The sequence below is a fragment of the Peromyscus eremicus genome, chromosome 8b (genome assembly GCF_949786415.1).
Source record: "Peromyscus eremicus chromosome 8b, PerEre_H2_v1, whole genome shotgun sequence".
NCBI classification, from domain to species: domain Eukaryota; kingdom Metazoa; phylum Chordata; class Mammalia; order Rodentia; family Cricetidae; genus Peromyscus; species Peromyscus eremicus.
Window position 1 is genome coordinate 6,077,157 of NC_081424.1, and position 14,838 is coordinate 6,091,994.

Sequence of the window (14,838 nt, forward strand, 5' to 3'; positions counted from 1 at the left end):
TTTAAAGAGTGCTTCCAAGATTTTAGGACTACTCTATACAGTAGACTGTCATACCACTGGAAGTAATAGTGAAAGTTTATCTATAGCCTATAATTTGACTTTCACTATCATTCCCAGTGGTATGACAGCATTACTGTATTATAGAATAGAAATAAATCTCTATAATTATAATTGCTTTCTTCATTATACAAACAGCATATTGATTCTTTGGTTACTTTGAATGTCTTTTGGTTACTTAAAATGTCTTATGGAGGAATGAAGCGCTGCCTTACTATTTGCTAATCATTTACCCTTCATCAGCTTTGCCATGCGTTTAAAGATGAATAAAATTATGTAATCATATATAGTGTCTTTGAACCATAAAGGTGAGTATATTTTATTGGTTCGCATGCAATTTTTTCTTTGTTTTTGTTTTTTGAGACAAGGTTTCTCTGTGTAACAGTCCTAGCAATTTGTATTCGCATTAGCCATCAGAGTCTAGTTGCAGCTCCTTCAGACATCACACCATGACGTCTGACTTCTTGCTTCTGACTGGAACTGCTGAGTCAGTCTAACAGCCCCAGTTATAGCCCATCCACCTAGACTTATGACTGACTGACAGTCTCCAACCACTAGCCATAAGACAGGGTTTCTCGTGTAACAGCCCTGGCTGTCCTGGAACTCACTCTATAGACCAGGCTGGCCTCGAACTCACAGAGATCCACCTGCCTCAGCCTCAGGAGTGCTGGGATTAAAGGAGTGAGCCATCACGCCTTGCTACTTGATGTACAGTCTTAAATATGTGATTAAAGTGAATGGAAAAGCTCTCTTGCAAGTGGCAAAATTTGTCAAAATATGAATATTAAAATATGAAATAAAACCTGCCCTTGTTAGGGAAAAGTCTGGGCTAGACTGAAACCCAGCCTTTCATTTTGTAGAAAAAAAGCATAGAGAGAAGCCCATATCCCCAGGAAGGTCTGCTTCAAATGGTGTGTGTCTGTGAGTCTGTGTGTGTAGCATAGTGAGAAGCCCATATCTCAGGGAAGGTCAGCTTCAAATAGTGTGTGTGTGTATGTGTGGTGTGATGTGATGTGTGCAATTTGGTGTTTCAAATTCAATGTAAGTAATCAATATGGTTTGAATCAACATTTTTATATAATAAAAGTGAAGTAAAATTTGTTATTTTCAATTAAAATTTCCTTGTAGGCAAACTCATAAGTCTTAATTTTTCTCAATGCAGTATAAATATTTATGGAAATCAGGTTTTATTAAACAATATTTTAAAAAATTCTAGTACCATATCAGAAACATAGTAAGTTCTCAATGTAGAATATAACCATTAATATATCTATTATGATCATTTTAATTCTATTAATAGTGTGGTTAGCCCTGCTCTATGTAGATTTCTTTTTCATGGGTATGGAGGACAGTAGACAGAGACTTTTGTGGCACAGGCTATTGATTATGTAGCCAAGGATGACCTTGAATTCTTGATTCTCCTGCTTCTATTTCCTGAGTGTTGGAACTATAGGTGGTCACCACTACACTCAATTTGTTGGTTTTATTCGGTGCTAGAGACTGAACCTAGTGTGCATACTAGGCAAACACTCTGCCAAGTCATATACACACCAGCCTCAAATTATGTCTTTCTTTTTTCTTTTCTTCCTTTTTTTTTTTTTTTATGTTTTTGGTTTTTTGAGACAGAGTTCCTCTGTATAGCCATCTGGCTGTCCTGGAACTAGCTTTGTAGATCAGGCTGGCCTTGAACTCATAGAGATCTGCCTACCTCTGTCTCCCAAGTGCTGGGATTAAAGGTGTGCACCACCACTACCCGGCTTTGTGCGTGTGTGTGTGTGTGTGTGTGTGTGTGTGTGTGTGTGTGTTAAAATAATAGATGAAGGGCTGGAGAGATGACTGAGCTGATTAGAGCACCAGTTACTCTTGCGGAGAATTCAAGTTCATTTATCAACATCACGGACTCCAAAGGCTCTTCTTGCCTCTGCAGTTATTTGTGCACATATAAACACACACACACACACACACACACACACACACACACACACACACATTAAATAAGTAATAGAGGAGGTGGATACTGATAACAGTATTTCTAAGATACTAATGAAATTTTTTCTGGTATTAAATGTGCATTTGTTCTCTAGGAAGCTTTACCACCACTGATATTTTTGGAAATTAAAAATGAACTTTGTCAGAATGTTTTATTTATTAATTAGCATGCAGTGTTAGAAATTTGGATATGGGCTGGAGAGATGGCTCACGTTAAGAGTGCTTGCTGGTCTTTGAGAGGACCTGGGTCTGATTCTAGCAGCCACATGGAGGCTGTCAACTATCTGTAACTCTAGTTTCAGGGGATCTGATGATCTATTCTGGCCTCTTTGGACACCAAGCAAACATATGATATAGGTATGTATGCAGGCAAAACACTCATATACATAAAATAAAAATTTAAAAAGAAATTTGGATATAAAAACTAATGAAATGTAAAAGCAATTTTATTACGGGTTGTTTAAGAGAAGTTAGAAAATAAGTGTACTGATAAAGGGCCTCTCTGGTTGTGTGGTTTACTAAAATTTCATGACTCTTCTTGAACATTTCGAGACAGATCCTGTAGAGAACAAGTGAACCCCTGGACAGCAACTTAGGAGCCAGAGGGTGTTGGCACACGGTGGGCTTCTGAAAGTGCTCCCAACAAAAGCTCCCCCTCAGGCTTTTACTTCTCAGCTCTCCTGGCTTCTCTGACAAATGCTTCAACCCATCCATTCCTCACCACTACCATGCTGGCATGATTAACCGATAATGGAATTCAGAATCATGTTCCAACGTATTAGACAGAAAACTATTGATCTGAGAAATATTAGTATCATCTCTCTCTCTCTCTCTCTCTCTCTCTCTCTCTCTCTCTCTCTCTCTCTCTCTCCATCTCTCTCTCTCTCCATATCTGTGTGTGTGTTTGTGTGTGTGTGTTTGTGTGCGTGTGCATGCTTGTTGAGAATTGAATTCAGGACCTTGTGTGTGCTCACCCTCTGCCCTGTTTCTGGATCTTATTAACTGGAATCAAAATCGCACATAGTAAAGGAACCCTTTAGAGGGCTTTCTGCAGTGCTTTCCAGTCTGATTTTAAGTCCCCAAGGCCTCTCGTTTAGAGATTGTATTGGTTCTTCTCACCTTCCGTTTCCGGGAGTTTATTATGCCTTTCCTATACCTCTTTTTCTCCAGACTTTGCCCTTCCTCTTCTGCTGCACTCTGCCCGTGCTCCCTAATAACAGCTCAGACAGGGATTTGAATTTCTTTGTAAATCCTTATCATTTCCAAACACTGGGAGCCATTCCAACGTGGTTTCTCCATAATATTCTTAGACAGTCACCTGGATGTCTATAGTAACTACTCCCTGATTTTTTAAAAAATCACTTTTGGAGCCAAGGGAAAACATACAACTAACAAAGACTTTATAGGTATTGAAGTATTGTTTACAAAAGAGCATTTTAATGTAATACTCCCAGTTTAGCTCAGTTCTAATCATTATGGCTGATATTTGGAAGTACAATTTATTGGGCTGGAGATGGCTTAGCAGTTAAGATCACTTGCTGACCTTTTAGAGGACCTGGGTTTTGTTCTCAGCACTCACATTAAGTGGCTCAGGACTGCCTGCAACTCTGGTTTCAGTGGATCTAACATCTCTGGCCTTTGTGGGCACCTGCACACACACATGGTGCACATAAACTCATACAGGCACACATAAATGCAAGTCTTTTTGAAGATTTTATTTTTAGGTATGTATGTGTGTATGTATGTGTGTATGTATGTGTCTATGCAAGTGAGTTCAGCTGCCAGTAGAGGCCACAAGTGTCCCATCCTTCTGGGTCACAGAGGTTGTGAGCCCCCAAACATGGGGACCTGAACTTGTATCCTCTGTAAGAGCAGTACATGCCCTTAACCACTGACCTCTCTCTCCAGCCTGGTAAATTAATCTTTTCTAAAAGAAAAAAAATACAATTTACTTATTCATTTATTTGATTAAAATAAATTTCCTAAGAGTAATAGTTACACCTAAATTCTGATTCCCAAATCAAAGTTTTCATTTTTAAAAACAGAAATAACAGAAGTTTGGATATGCTTTTAACACATATATGTACATATACAATTGCTTATTTCATAATGCAGTGGAATAAATATTTTGAAAGGCTTAAGAGATTTGTGAAATTTTTGTTTGTTTAAGCCATCTTAGGGCTTCTGTTCCATCTCCTAATGGAATTCTCAATTAGAAAATTTAATCTTAATTTGGTAGTCTTAAAAATATTGACTGTTATTAATCTTCTATCTTTAAAATCTTCTAAATTATAGTAAGTAATACTTATAGAATGTGTGCTGCCTCATTGGAGTTAAAGTATCTATCAAATGATTCCACAAAGGACTTAATGTTCTAAAGTTAAATTGGACGTTTTTGTTAACCTTTGTTCTTAGTGTATAAGAAAGTCTACTTGGTGCCATTGGCTCAGCATTTTATAACATACTGAACAGAGATGATTTATTTGGTTTATTTTTTAAATACCGCTGAGGATCTGTTCCAAGGTCTCCTGCATGCTAGACAGACAGATCGTTTTAATTTTCAGGCCAGGCTGTTGGAATCTGTAGCAGTGTGACATGGTTTTCTTTGTGTAGTCCTTTGTCATGACACCTTATGCCCTGTGTGTGTTAGGTCTGCAGCTGTGTGTGATATACTAACTGTTTTGATACCCACATCATAATATAAAATCCATTCTGATTAACAAAAACAAACTGATCTGGAGAAGTATAAAGTGTGAACAAAGAGGTCTAGACCCACGTATAGCATGTTTCACATGTGTGGCTATGGTATCATCTATGAGCTGAAATGCAGCTGAACATTAACATTTTTATGTCATTCCCTTGGGATGGATGGGTTTCATAATGGGCTGTGATCTGTGTTCTTAGTAAAAGCAATTGCTGTTGCTTAAATAGAAGAGGGAAATAAATACTGCTTCCCCCTTTTAAGGCTACACACACATACAGTGCATGCTCATCATCCAGTGTGGAAGGTAGTGGGTCTAATGTTAACACATACCTGAGAAGTCCAACAGGTAAATATGCCATTGAAATGCAGGGAAACTAAAATTGTGTGTCTTTCTTTAAAGTATCTTTTACAATCAGGCACACAAACATGATGATCTAAGACTCCATCTGTAAACATAGAGCTCTGACACCCAGGCCCTTGTTCAGTGAGTGAGCAGAATGGCTCCCTGAAATGAAGAAGGTAGTGCATATCCAGTGACTGAAGCTGCTGTGCATGCAGGAGAAACAGCTGTGTTCCTGGAGTCTGCCTTCTATTTTCTGTCTTTGAAAAGGAACTCCTAGCTGTACTCTGACCTCAGGACATAAATGTAATGAAAAAAAAAAAGATATCTTACAGGTGGGCAAAAGACAATTTTAATTTAAGATTTTTTCTACTCATTATAGAAGAAAAGTATATGGGAAAGCAGTTAAGTGATGTGGTCATATTCATAGGTGATATTTTCCAGTCTGTTTTGAGGCCTGAATTTCAGGCTTTGGCTGGTAATTTTCATCATTTCCTTTTATCCTCTCAGGTCATGTGTGGGGTACTTGTATCTGAACGGCAGTGCTTGCTAATTTACTATGTTGTGTAAATTACTTTGAGCTGCAAGTAACTGGAACACTTTATTTCTTGACTTTTCTCTTTACTTTTGAAAATATGAGGTAGTTTATTAAGATAAATAAATGCCTATTGATTATTACAAAGAATAGAATCCCATCCTATCTGTTCTGTAAGATAATATTGACAGGTAGTTGAAGAGATGGCTCAGCAGTTAAGAGCACTAGCTGCTCTTCCAGAGGTCCTAAGTTCAATTCCCAGCACCCACATGGTGGTTCACAGCCATCTATAGTGAGATCTGATACCCTCTTCTGGCATAAAGTCATACATACTTATATAGCATACATATACATTAAACAAACAAATAAACACTAATTGACAAATGGAGAAGCAGAGGACGGTTAACCTTCTGCTAATTTATAGCTGATTCTAGAAAATAAAATACTGAGTGTCTACATGCAGTGCTTGTTATGCTACTAATAATTAGTTTGTCTTTGAAATGTAAAATAAGTTACTAAGCTTGGTGTTCTCAAACATACAAATAATTAGTCATATTTTTTGTTGTCATATGGTCTTAAATTACCTTTTACGTCTGACACATATTTTGCTCTTCATTTTTTAAAAAACACTGATTTATAATATGCTTTATAACGAGACTAACGGGATTATAAGTGTACTTGGGAAGTAATTTAATATAAAAACTTCTCAATGGGCTGGAGAGATGGCTCAGAGGTTAAGAGCACTGACTGCTCTTCCAGAGGTCCTGAGTTCAATTCCCAGCAACCACATGGTTGCTAATTTACTATGTTGTGTAAATTACTTTGAGCTGCAAGTAACTGGAACACTTTATTTCTTGACTTTTCTCTTTACTTTTGAAAATATGAGGTAGTTTATTAAGATAAATAAATGCCTATTGATTATTACAAAGAATAGAATCCCATCCTATCTCACAACCATCTGTAATGAGATCTGGCGCCCTCTTCTGGCCTGCAGACATATATGCAGGCAGAACATTGTATACATAATAAATAAATAAATCTTTAAAAAAAAAAAAAAAAAAAAAAAAAAAACTTCTCAAAACAGTTGATTTGGAAACAAGTCAATGAGCAAATTCTATCTTTAAGACTCAGATCAAAACTTTAAAATACGAGTGCTTCCTTAGTGCCTCCATTTTTTGATAATTCCTTTTTATTTTTCACATACAAATAACCAATAAGAACGAGGTTTATGCTTACTTCAAGTTAGGAACGTTTACTCATAGGGAAAGCTACTTTCTATAGGAGAAAAAGGCAACTTTTCCAGTCGCCAACAGCATCAGAGCAAACTGATTTGGTCTCCATCCTCGGAGACTTCTTTGCAGCGTTGCTGTGGTTTGGACTCTCACTGTCTTGCCTCACACTGAGTGATTCATTAGATACCAGTTTTGTATTACTAGACAGCATAGGTATCAAATTTCCTTCAAAATTTTATATAACGGCAAAAATGTATCTCAGTTCTATTAGCTTCTGTGGATAAACTAATAAACACTGAAGTCTTGAAGTCCTAAAACTCAATTCAGGCTACAATTTTCCTAAATGTTGAGCAAGTTAAGTCCTACCATGGCAAACAGCTATATTTTATACTCATTTTTGAAGCCAGCTGGTGGAGTTTTGGTTTATTGTTGACTGCCATCTAGTGGGTTAAACTGTTCTCTCACGATAGCCCATGACATTTGAGTGACTCATTTCTTTATGGAAATACCATGTTTGGGTGGTTTGTTTGTTTGTTTTTGTTTGTTTTTGGGTTTTTTTTGCTGGCTGTTGTGTTTCACACAACTAATTTATAAAGTGGCTGGAGAATTTTGGTGATGGTAATCCTCGAAGCAATCAGTATAAACAGTGTAAATAGTACATATAAAGAAGTCACATTAAAATAAACTGATCTCATTGACAGCTTTTGAACTTTGGTAATTAAAATTGATGTCTGTGTAAATTGTTGTTTTAATAACCACTTTTTTTTTCATTAGTTATACACTCTACCTACTTTTAAGATGTTTCTCTTCTATTTCTTTGCAGATGCTACAACTGTGGTGGCCTTGACCATCATGCTAAAGAATGTAGTCTACCTCCGCAGCCGAAGAAGTGCCATTACTGTCAGAGCATCATGCACATGGTGGCCAACTGCCCACACAGAATCGTCGCCCAGCTGCCCCCCGGTTCCCAGGGGAGACAGGAGGCCGAGTGCCAGCCGTGCACCTCCACTTCACCTAGGGAAGGGGGAGGGGGGCGTGGCTGCACATCCCCCTTTGCTCAGGAGACGAGGTCAGAGACGGCAGAGCTCTCAGACAGGTCACCCCAAGAAGTTTCTTCTGTGAAGGCCTTTGTAGCACCAGAAGAGCCAAACAAAAAGGGGCCTTCGATTCAAAAACGGAAAAAAACTTAATACTTGTCAGCGTTTTCTTCACCCGGTTGGGAAGTCTACCTCACGCAAGCACAGGGAATAGTATTCCAGAGAGCAGCTGACCGCCATTTTAACTACTGTTGAGGAACTGTGGATTTTTAATCAGACAAATCACTCTTAAGCCAATGACATTGAAGCAGGGTGTCATGTTTTATAGAACTGAGATACTACATATAGTATGTGCACAAGTGAGAGGGGAGACTTGAGGCTGTACGTGTGTGTGAGGATTTCACATAGGAACGCAGGCATATACATCTATACATATACACATACAGACATATATGTGTGTGCCTGTCTTTATACATGTATGTATGGAGATATAAGCACATACTCTCCCTCAGATAATTGAGCATCTCCAAGCATTGAAAGTCCATGTGAAGCATTTGAGGTGGTTTCAGAATTAACCCTTGGAATTTTCCCTAAATACCACTTGTTTTATATTACCTAAAAATAACCTCCTGACGGTTACCTTTCATGTGAACCAAAGCATGTTTCAGATCTCAGACTGCCAGTCAAATGGTACTAAAGGTTTTGGGGATACTCGGTGCCTCCAGAGTCTGGATTCATCATTGTGTCCTGGTGCTGATGGAGTGTTTTGCTATTGCTGTTTCCTGCCTTCTGTTCGAAGGTGGCAACCTAACTTTAATGCCTCTGACTGCCGTAAGCTTTTAATTTTTAGCTACGTAACAACTCCAGAAAAGACAATGAATGTGAAGTTTCTGGGCTGATATTTCACTGTTTTTTTGTTTTGATTGTAACTTACATGCCTATTAAGAAAGATGCCTTTTAAGGGGAAGGTAATGTATAAATATCATGGTATGATCCTTTTCAGTGGTGTTTTGGTACCAGCTCTTTTACATGTTTCTGAGGTGTTTAAGGGACCATGGCAACAGAAGCCTTCCTTGACTAAGCAGCTTCTGAACCATCACTTAGAACGGGAAGGTCTCCTTACTTGCTACTGAAGCCTTAGAGGAAAGCTAAATATTTGGGTATATTTTGGTGACTGTTTTTATTCCCCCTATAGAGTCCTCAGACCTGTTTCTAAAACAAACAATAGCACCATAGAAATGAATAAAATAGTGAGGCTTAGAGTGAAAAGTAAGTAGATGCTCACAATTGCCCAACAGATACAGCCCAGGATTGATACTAAAAGAATAGTGTTTGGTGGCAGCAGCTAGCATGATGAGCCGGGAGCAGTTACCAAATCCCTCCCTGCCATGTGGCTGGGAATGCTTTATGTGATAACACTGATGGCAATTACCTTGAGTGTAGAAGATGAAGTAACCTAAGTTAGGGATTCAGGATGAGCATTCAGGGCTACTAGTAATCTTCTCAGATGAAGTCTCAGTTTGCTAACAGATTGGCTAGGGACTGATCGTAGTATAGGTCTGTTTTCCATCATGTTAAAAAAAAAAAAAATGGAGTTAGCCTGGTTCTAAATGTGATGAGCAAACTTTTGAAACATCTCCAAGAAGGTACCAAGGAATTGCAGTGAATAATTTTGGCAATAAATATAGTTTTATATGGGCCTATTGGTATAAGCTCAGATAATCAAACAAGAAAGCATCATGACTCAAATGAGATGCATTCTACTGAGGAATTCCTTCCTCCTGTATGCCAGTCCTTTCCAGGTTAGCTTGACTCTTTTTGACAGTATTTATGAGAATTTCCATAGTGTTTGATTGACGTATCATTGTGCTGTAATGCAGAGCTTACTGTTGACGATATTGAATGTGATGTAGCCATAGAGAAGTACTGCCTTGCCTTATGTGAGGATTTCAAGCTTATTTAAATTATGTAGACAAATCAAAGTGTCACCCAAGTATAATGAACAAAATAACAGTTGTACAAGCAAAATATGATAGGTCACTTTGAAAGTTCAAACCAAAGTTTCTTGACTATAGAAATAGGAAACTATGGACTTGAAAATTGGACATTCTGTTTACATATAAAAATTCAGAGCTGAGATCATTTTTTAAAATGAAAATAGAAAATTCTGAAACACTTGAACTATGGACCTTATGGGTGCAGTTGACATTTTTCAGCATCTGACCAAACGGAATTACTAAGAGCACATACCAAACCTATCTTATGATTAAAAGTTGGGGTTTATTTTTTATATGAAAATATTGTCATTATTACATGCTCAGGACAAAGAATTTTGCTCAGGGAACGTACAATATAATGTTTTTATTGTTTCTTTACAGACTAGTCTATAGTCCTACTTACTCAAAACAAGCCAAATAAATTAGGTCTTTATGTACGTACATGTACTTGTTGGTAACTACCTCTGAGTTTGACATTGATCATAATTCTGAATATCAGATGTTGGTCCTCCTGTTTTTATTTCATGTGAGAAGCCTTGTAAAGCAAAACTCTTCCACTCCTTGCAGATGTGAATCCACTGATATGAGCACTTTGCTCATTCACATGAGTGAAACATTCTGTTTACAGCACATGGCTACCTCCTAGCTCCTACATAGCACACCTTGATGCTGCTGCAGCCTTATAGGCTGCTGGTAATTCTCTGGTACAGACACTTTTAACCTGTAGCATAGATAGGCATTTACAACTGCATGTTTCTGGAAAATGCCTGTGAATAATAGGACTTCTCATGTTAGATAGCAAAGTCTCCAAGCATTTCCTTAAAGTTATCATGTATTGAGTTTAAGGAAGTATAGGCACTCTTTATCCTAAGCAAAACCACACAGAAATAATCTTGACAATAGCTCTGTTGCCCAGAGGTGGGGGCAGGAGGGCTAACAGAAGTAAACGTGGTGTTTGTAATTTGCTGACAAGTGAATAAAGACTCCTACCCCCTCCACTTGTATCTTTGCTGTCTTGAAGGCGAAGCACACTGCAGCATTCCAAGCCCCAGGCACATAACTAACCAGCACCAGCTGCCATGGAGGGAACTAAGAGTGCAGAGCCACTGCAGCCAGGAGGGAAGGGTCTGTGGAGCACCATTTTTTCAGGGGTTCCTAACAGTGCAGTGATGGTCTATGAATTGAGCCACCTTTTGACCCCCCCCTCATGTCAACACAAATGTAATTTCTAAAAATGGTGCACTACCAGCCTTTTAGCCTGTGAACTATTCATTCTCTACACAGCAGGTCATAGTGGAGACATTTTTATACTTGCATTTCTATTCTTTGGATGTATTTTTACAAATGAAAGATTTAGGAAGATTTTTATCTGCTTATAACGTGGAAATTTTAGTGTGCAATCTAAAGGAAAAGATAAAGACATCACATTATTAGCATCAGTCCACCTCCCAAATATAGGATGTTTTTTATTGCCAATTATTTTTGTACTCCGGCTCAGATTTATTTTGCACCAGTGCAGGCCTGAGTTGCCACTGGTTGTATGTAGTGTGTGAATAGAAGCCCCCAAGTGTTAATAGACTTTGTAACATTCACTGTAAGATGAATTAGCCAGGATGTGGGGATCTCATTAAGTCTTAAAGTTAATTTAAATTAATTTATCTGTTCTCTCTAAGAAATGTTTATCTTAAAATATATATGTAATTTCACCTTTGGTATAAGATCCAGGAAACTATGTGCAGGTGCAGCTGTGCCGACTTTTCTTTTCTAGATGTCTTAATGAGATTTATTTGTTTTAGAAAAAGAACAACTCGTTGAAAGCATCCAGTTCTGTCTTACATACTGTCAACAGCCTCTTCAAGATGTGCCTGTGTGAGTTGTGACCTAGTTGTTCATTAGCGTGATAGGGTGACCTATGGCTCATTGTGGATCTTTATGCTTGGAGCAATGTACTGTACTGTAAGAAAGTATTCCAATGTGTAATATACCTGTGGCTTACCCCTTGTCAGTTCCCAGCTTGAAAAGGATGGTGTGGACTACCTCGTCAGTCACTGTTTATCAGCCACAGGCACCTACCACCAAGCTGGCTTTAATTAGTGTGTGTGTGTGGTTTTGTGGTGTTAACAACTCTAGCCATATAAAGACCAAAGTGAACCCTGATTTCTATATGCCTTTAATACAGTGTTTTATCCAGGATTTTAAAATTATCTTGTAGTTGATTGCCTCATAGTCCATTTTGATTCTTGTTGTTTACAAGTGAAACATTTTAAAAATACACTTGAACTGTCGTTACAAAGAACAAAAGAGGAGTTGATATTAGAATGGCACACTGCATTCCTTCACCTCGATGGACTGATCTGCAGACTTGAGCACAGTACTGTCTTTTCAACTGAATGTCTTACTCTGTTAGCTATCGATGTCTTGAGGTTTAAAATTACATGATAGAAAATAAAAGATACAATGTTGGCATTTATGATGGGTTTGAAGATACTCTGTGTTGATTTCTATGATTGGGAAATTAAGTAAATGGATAGAGGCCCTTTAGGAGGTATTTACGCCAAGGTGGGGATGAGTTAAAGGTTTCAGTGTGGTCTGCTAGTGGTGGTAACATGGAAGGTTTTTCTTTTGGAGCTTGTCTTCATCAGGATTGTCTGGTATTATCAAGCCGAGATTGTACAAACTTGTTAATCAAGACACATCCTTTGTGTGGTCAGAAAGAATGTCATGAAGCTTATAAAAAAAACCTTTTGGAAAAATCATTTTAAAATTTTCTTAACATGTTTTTCCTAATTATGAAGGATTTGGAAGGAAGAAACTAGAACCAGACATTTCCAGTGTTAGTGTCAGTTGACCAGATGTGTGCGGTGGTGATGCACTGTCAAAATCAATGGGTGAAACTGTTCTGTACACTGCCCAGTCTCACAATTAAACTCATTTTCCACTCGATTCCTGGATGGTTGACTTTTATTATGATTCATTGTTGTTCTATGACCCCTACATTATTTATATTTATAAAGACATCTTTTAAATTATGTGTTTGTGGGAATGCATGAAGATCAGAGGCGTTGGATCCCTTGGAGCTGGAGTTACAGGGGGTGTGAGCCTCCTGACATGGATGCTGGCAACAGCTCAGGTTCTCTGCAGGAGCAGTACTCAGTCTCATTCAGTGACCAGTGAACCTTCCCTCCGCCCATGGTTTTCTGTTTTATTGATTAATTGAACCTTACCCATTGGAAGTAACTATTAAAGCTCCATAGTTGAAGTCACTACTGTGCTCATGATCAGTGGACAGAATAACTCTTCTTAGGCCATGAAGAACTTTCTGTTATACAAAGTTTTTTGTTTAAAAATGTAGTATTGTATTTTAGAAAGTCTGAAAATGTTTTTTAAAAAGAATATAGGAGATGGAAAGATAGCTCAGTGGTTAAGAGCACTGACCTGAGTTTAGTTTCCAGCACCCACATGATGGCTTACATCCATCTGTTAACTCCAGTTCCAGTGCCCTCCTCAGTCCTCTGTGGGTGCTAGGTACAAACAAGGTACACATACACATACTGAAGGAAAAAAATTTACATAAAAATAAATATTAAAAAAGAAAAATATGAAATAAAATATAATACCATTACATGCAGATAACTATTAGTACTTTTATTGGTTTTAAAATGTGAAAAACTTCTAAGATAGTCCTATGATCTCGAATAACCAATTAACAGTTTTGTTAATTTTCTTATGTTAGACAGATGTGCATGTATACACACACGGGGGTCTACATATCTACAGATGTGCATGTATACACACATGGGGGTCTACATATCTACAGATGTGCATGTATACACACACGGGGGTCTACATATCTACAGATGTGCATGTATACACACATGAAGGTCTACATATCTACAGATGTGCATGTATACACACATGGGGGTCTACATATCTACAGATGTGCATGTATACACATGTCTGGGGTTCTACATACCTACATTAGACAAAGTTTGGAGCTTGACATTTGACATTTACTTGGCATTAGATGTAATTTGGAGTTTTTCTTCAACATTTGTCATACTTTGTTTTGTTGTTCAGATAAAATTTGTTCAAGGGACTGGAGAGGTGGACGGCTCAACAGTGAAGAACACTGACTACTCTCCAGAGGACCTAGGTTTGATTCCCAGAATTCACATGATGTCTCACAACCATTTTATTATATACTTTTAAAAAATGCTGTTTTTATTTATGTGTATGAGTGTTTTGCTTATAGTATGTATGCTTACCTTGTTTGTGCCTGGCACCCTCGGGAGACATAAGAAGGCACTGGATGCCCTGGAACTGGAGTTCTAGATGGGCTGTGAGCCACCACATGGGTGCTGGGAACCACACCTGGGTCTTCCACAGGAGCAGCCAGTGCTCTTAACCACTAAGCCATTTCCAGCTCCAGGGCATCCTAATCTCTTTTGGCCTCTACAGGTACCAGGCACACAACCAGGTAAAACACCCATACACATAAAATTTAAACAAATTGTTCAGAAATACCACTTTTGATGAATGTACATTTCGTTTGAAGTTGAGCACTGTCAGGTACATTTGGAGGAAGGGGAATCCCAGTCAAGAAATACTGTAAAAAGACCAAAACCACAGTTGAGCAGTTCACAGCTAGGTAGTGAGAAAATCAACTGTGTACCTGGCGGCTGGCTCACTGGGTTCCTTCACTGGAGGCAGCTGGTGTGACCAGGGGCGTGAGGACATCTCCTGACCCAGTGCCCCTTTGTTAGCTCCCTCAGAGCACTTCCTATTCCCCAGGTTCTTTGGGACTAGCGGACAGAAGAGGAAGTTGTATTCTGAGCAGAGGAATAAGGAATTCAGGGCTGCCTGCCACAAGAGCACATCTGAAAGACAAACCACAGAGAAGGAGGCTTCTAGGGAAGAAAGCTCCCAAAATCTTCATAGAGATTCTTT

General features: G+C 38.4%; 1 protein-coding gene across 1 annotated transcript in view; it reads left to right on the top strand.

The window, feature by feature from the left end:
* Positions 1-8,191, top strand: part of Lin28b (lin-28 homolog B) — a 91,483-nt gene extending 83,292 nt beyond the window's left edge. Inside the window, exon 5 of the mRNA XM_059272950.1 lies at positions 7,681-8,191. Coding sequence (XP_059128933.1) covers positions 7,681-8,047 — 367 coding nt within the window. The 3' untranslated portion in view covers positions 8,048-8,191. The remainder of the gene's footprint in view (positions 1-7,680) is intronic.
* The last annotated feature ends 6,647 nt before the right edge of the window (positions 8,192-14,838 follow it).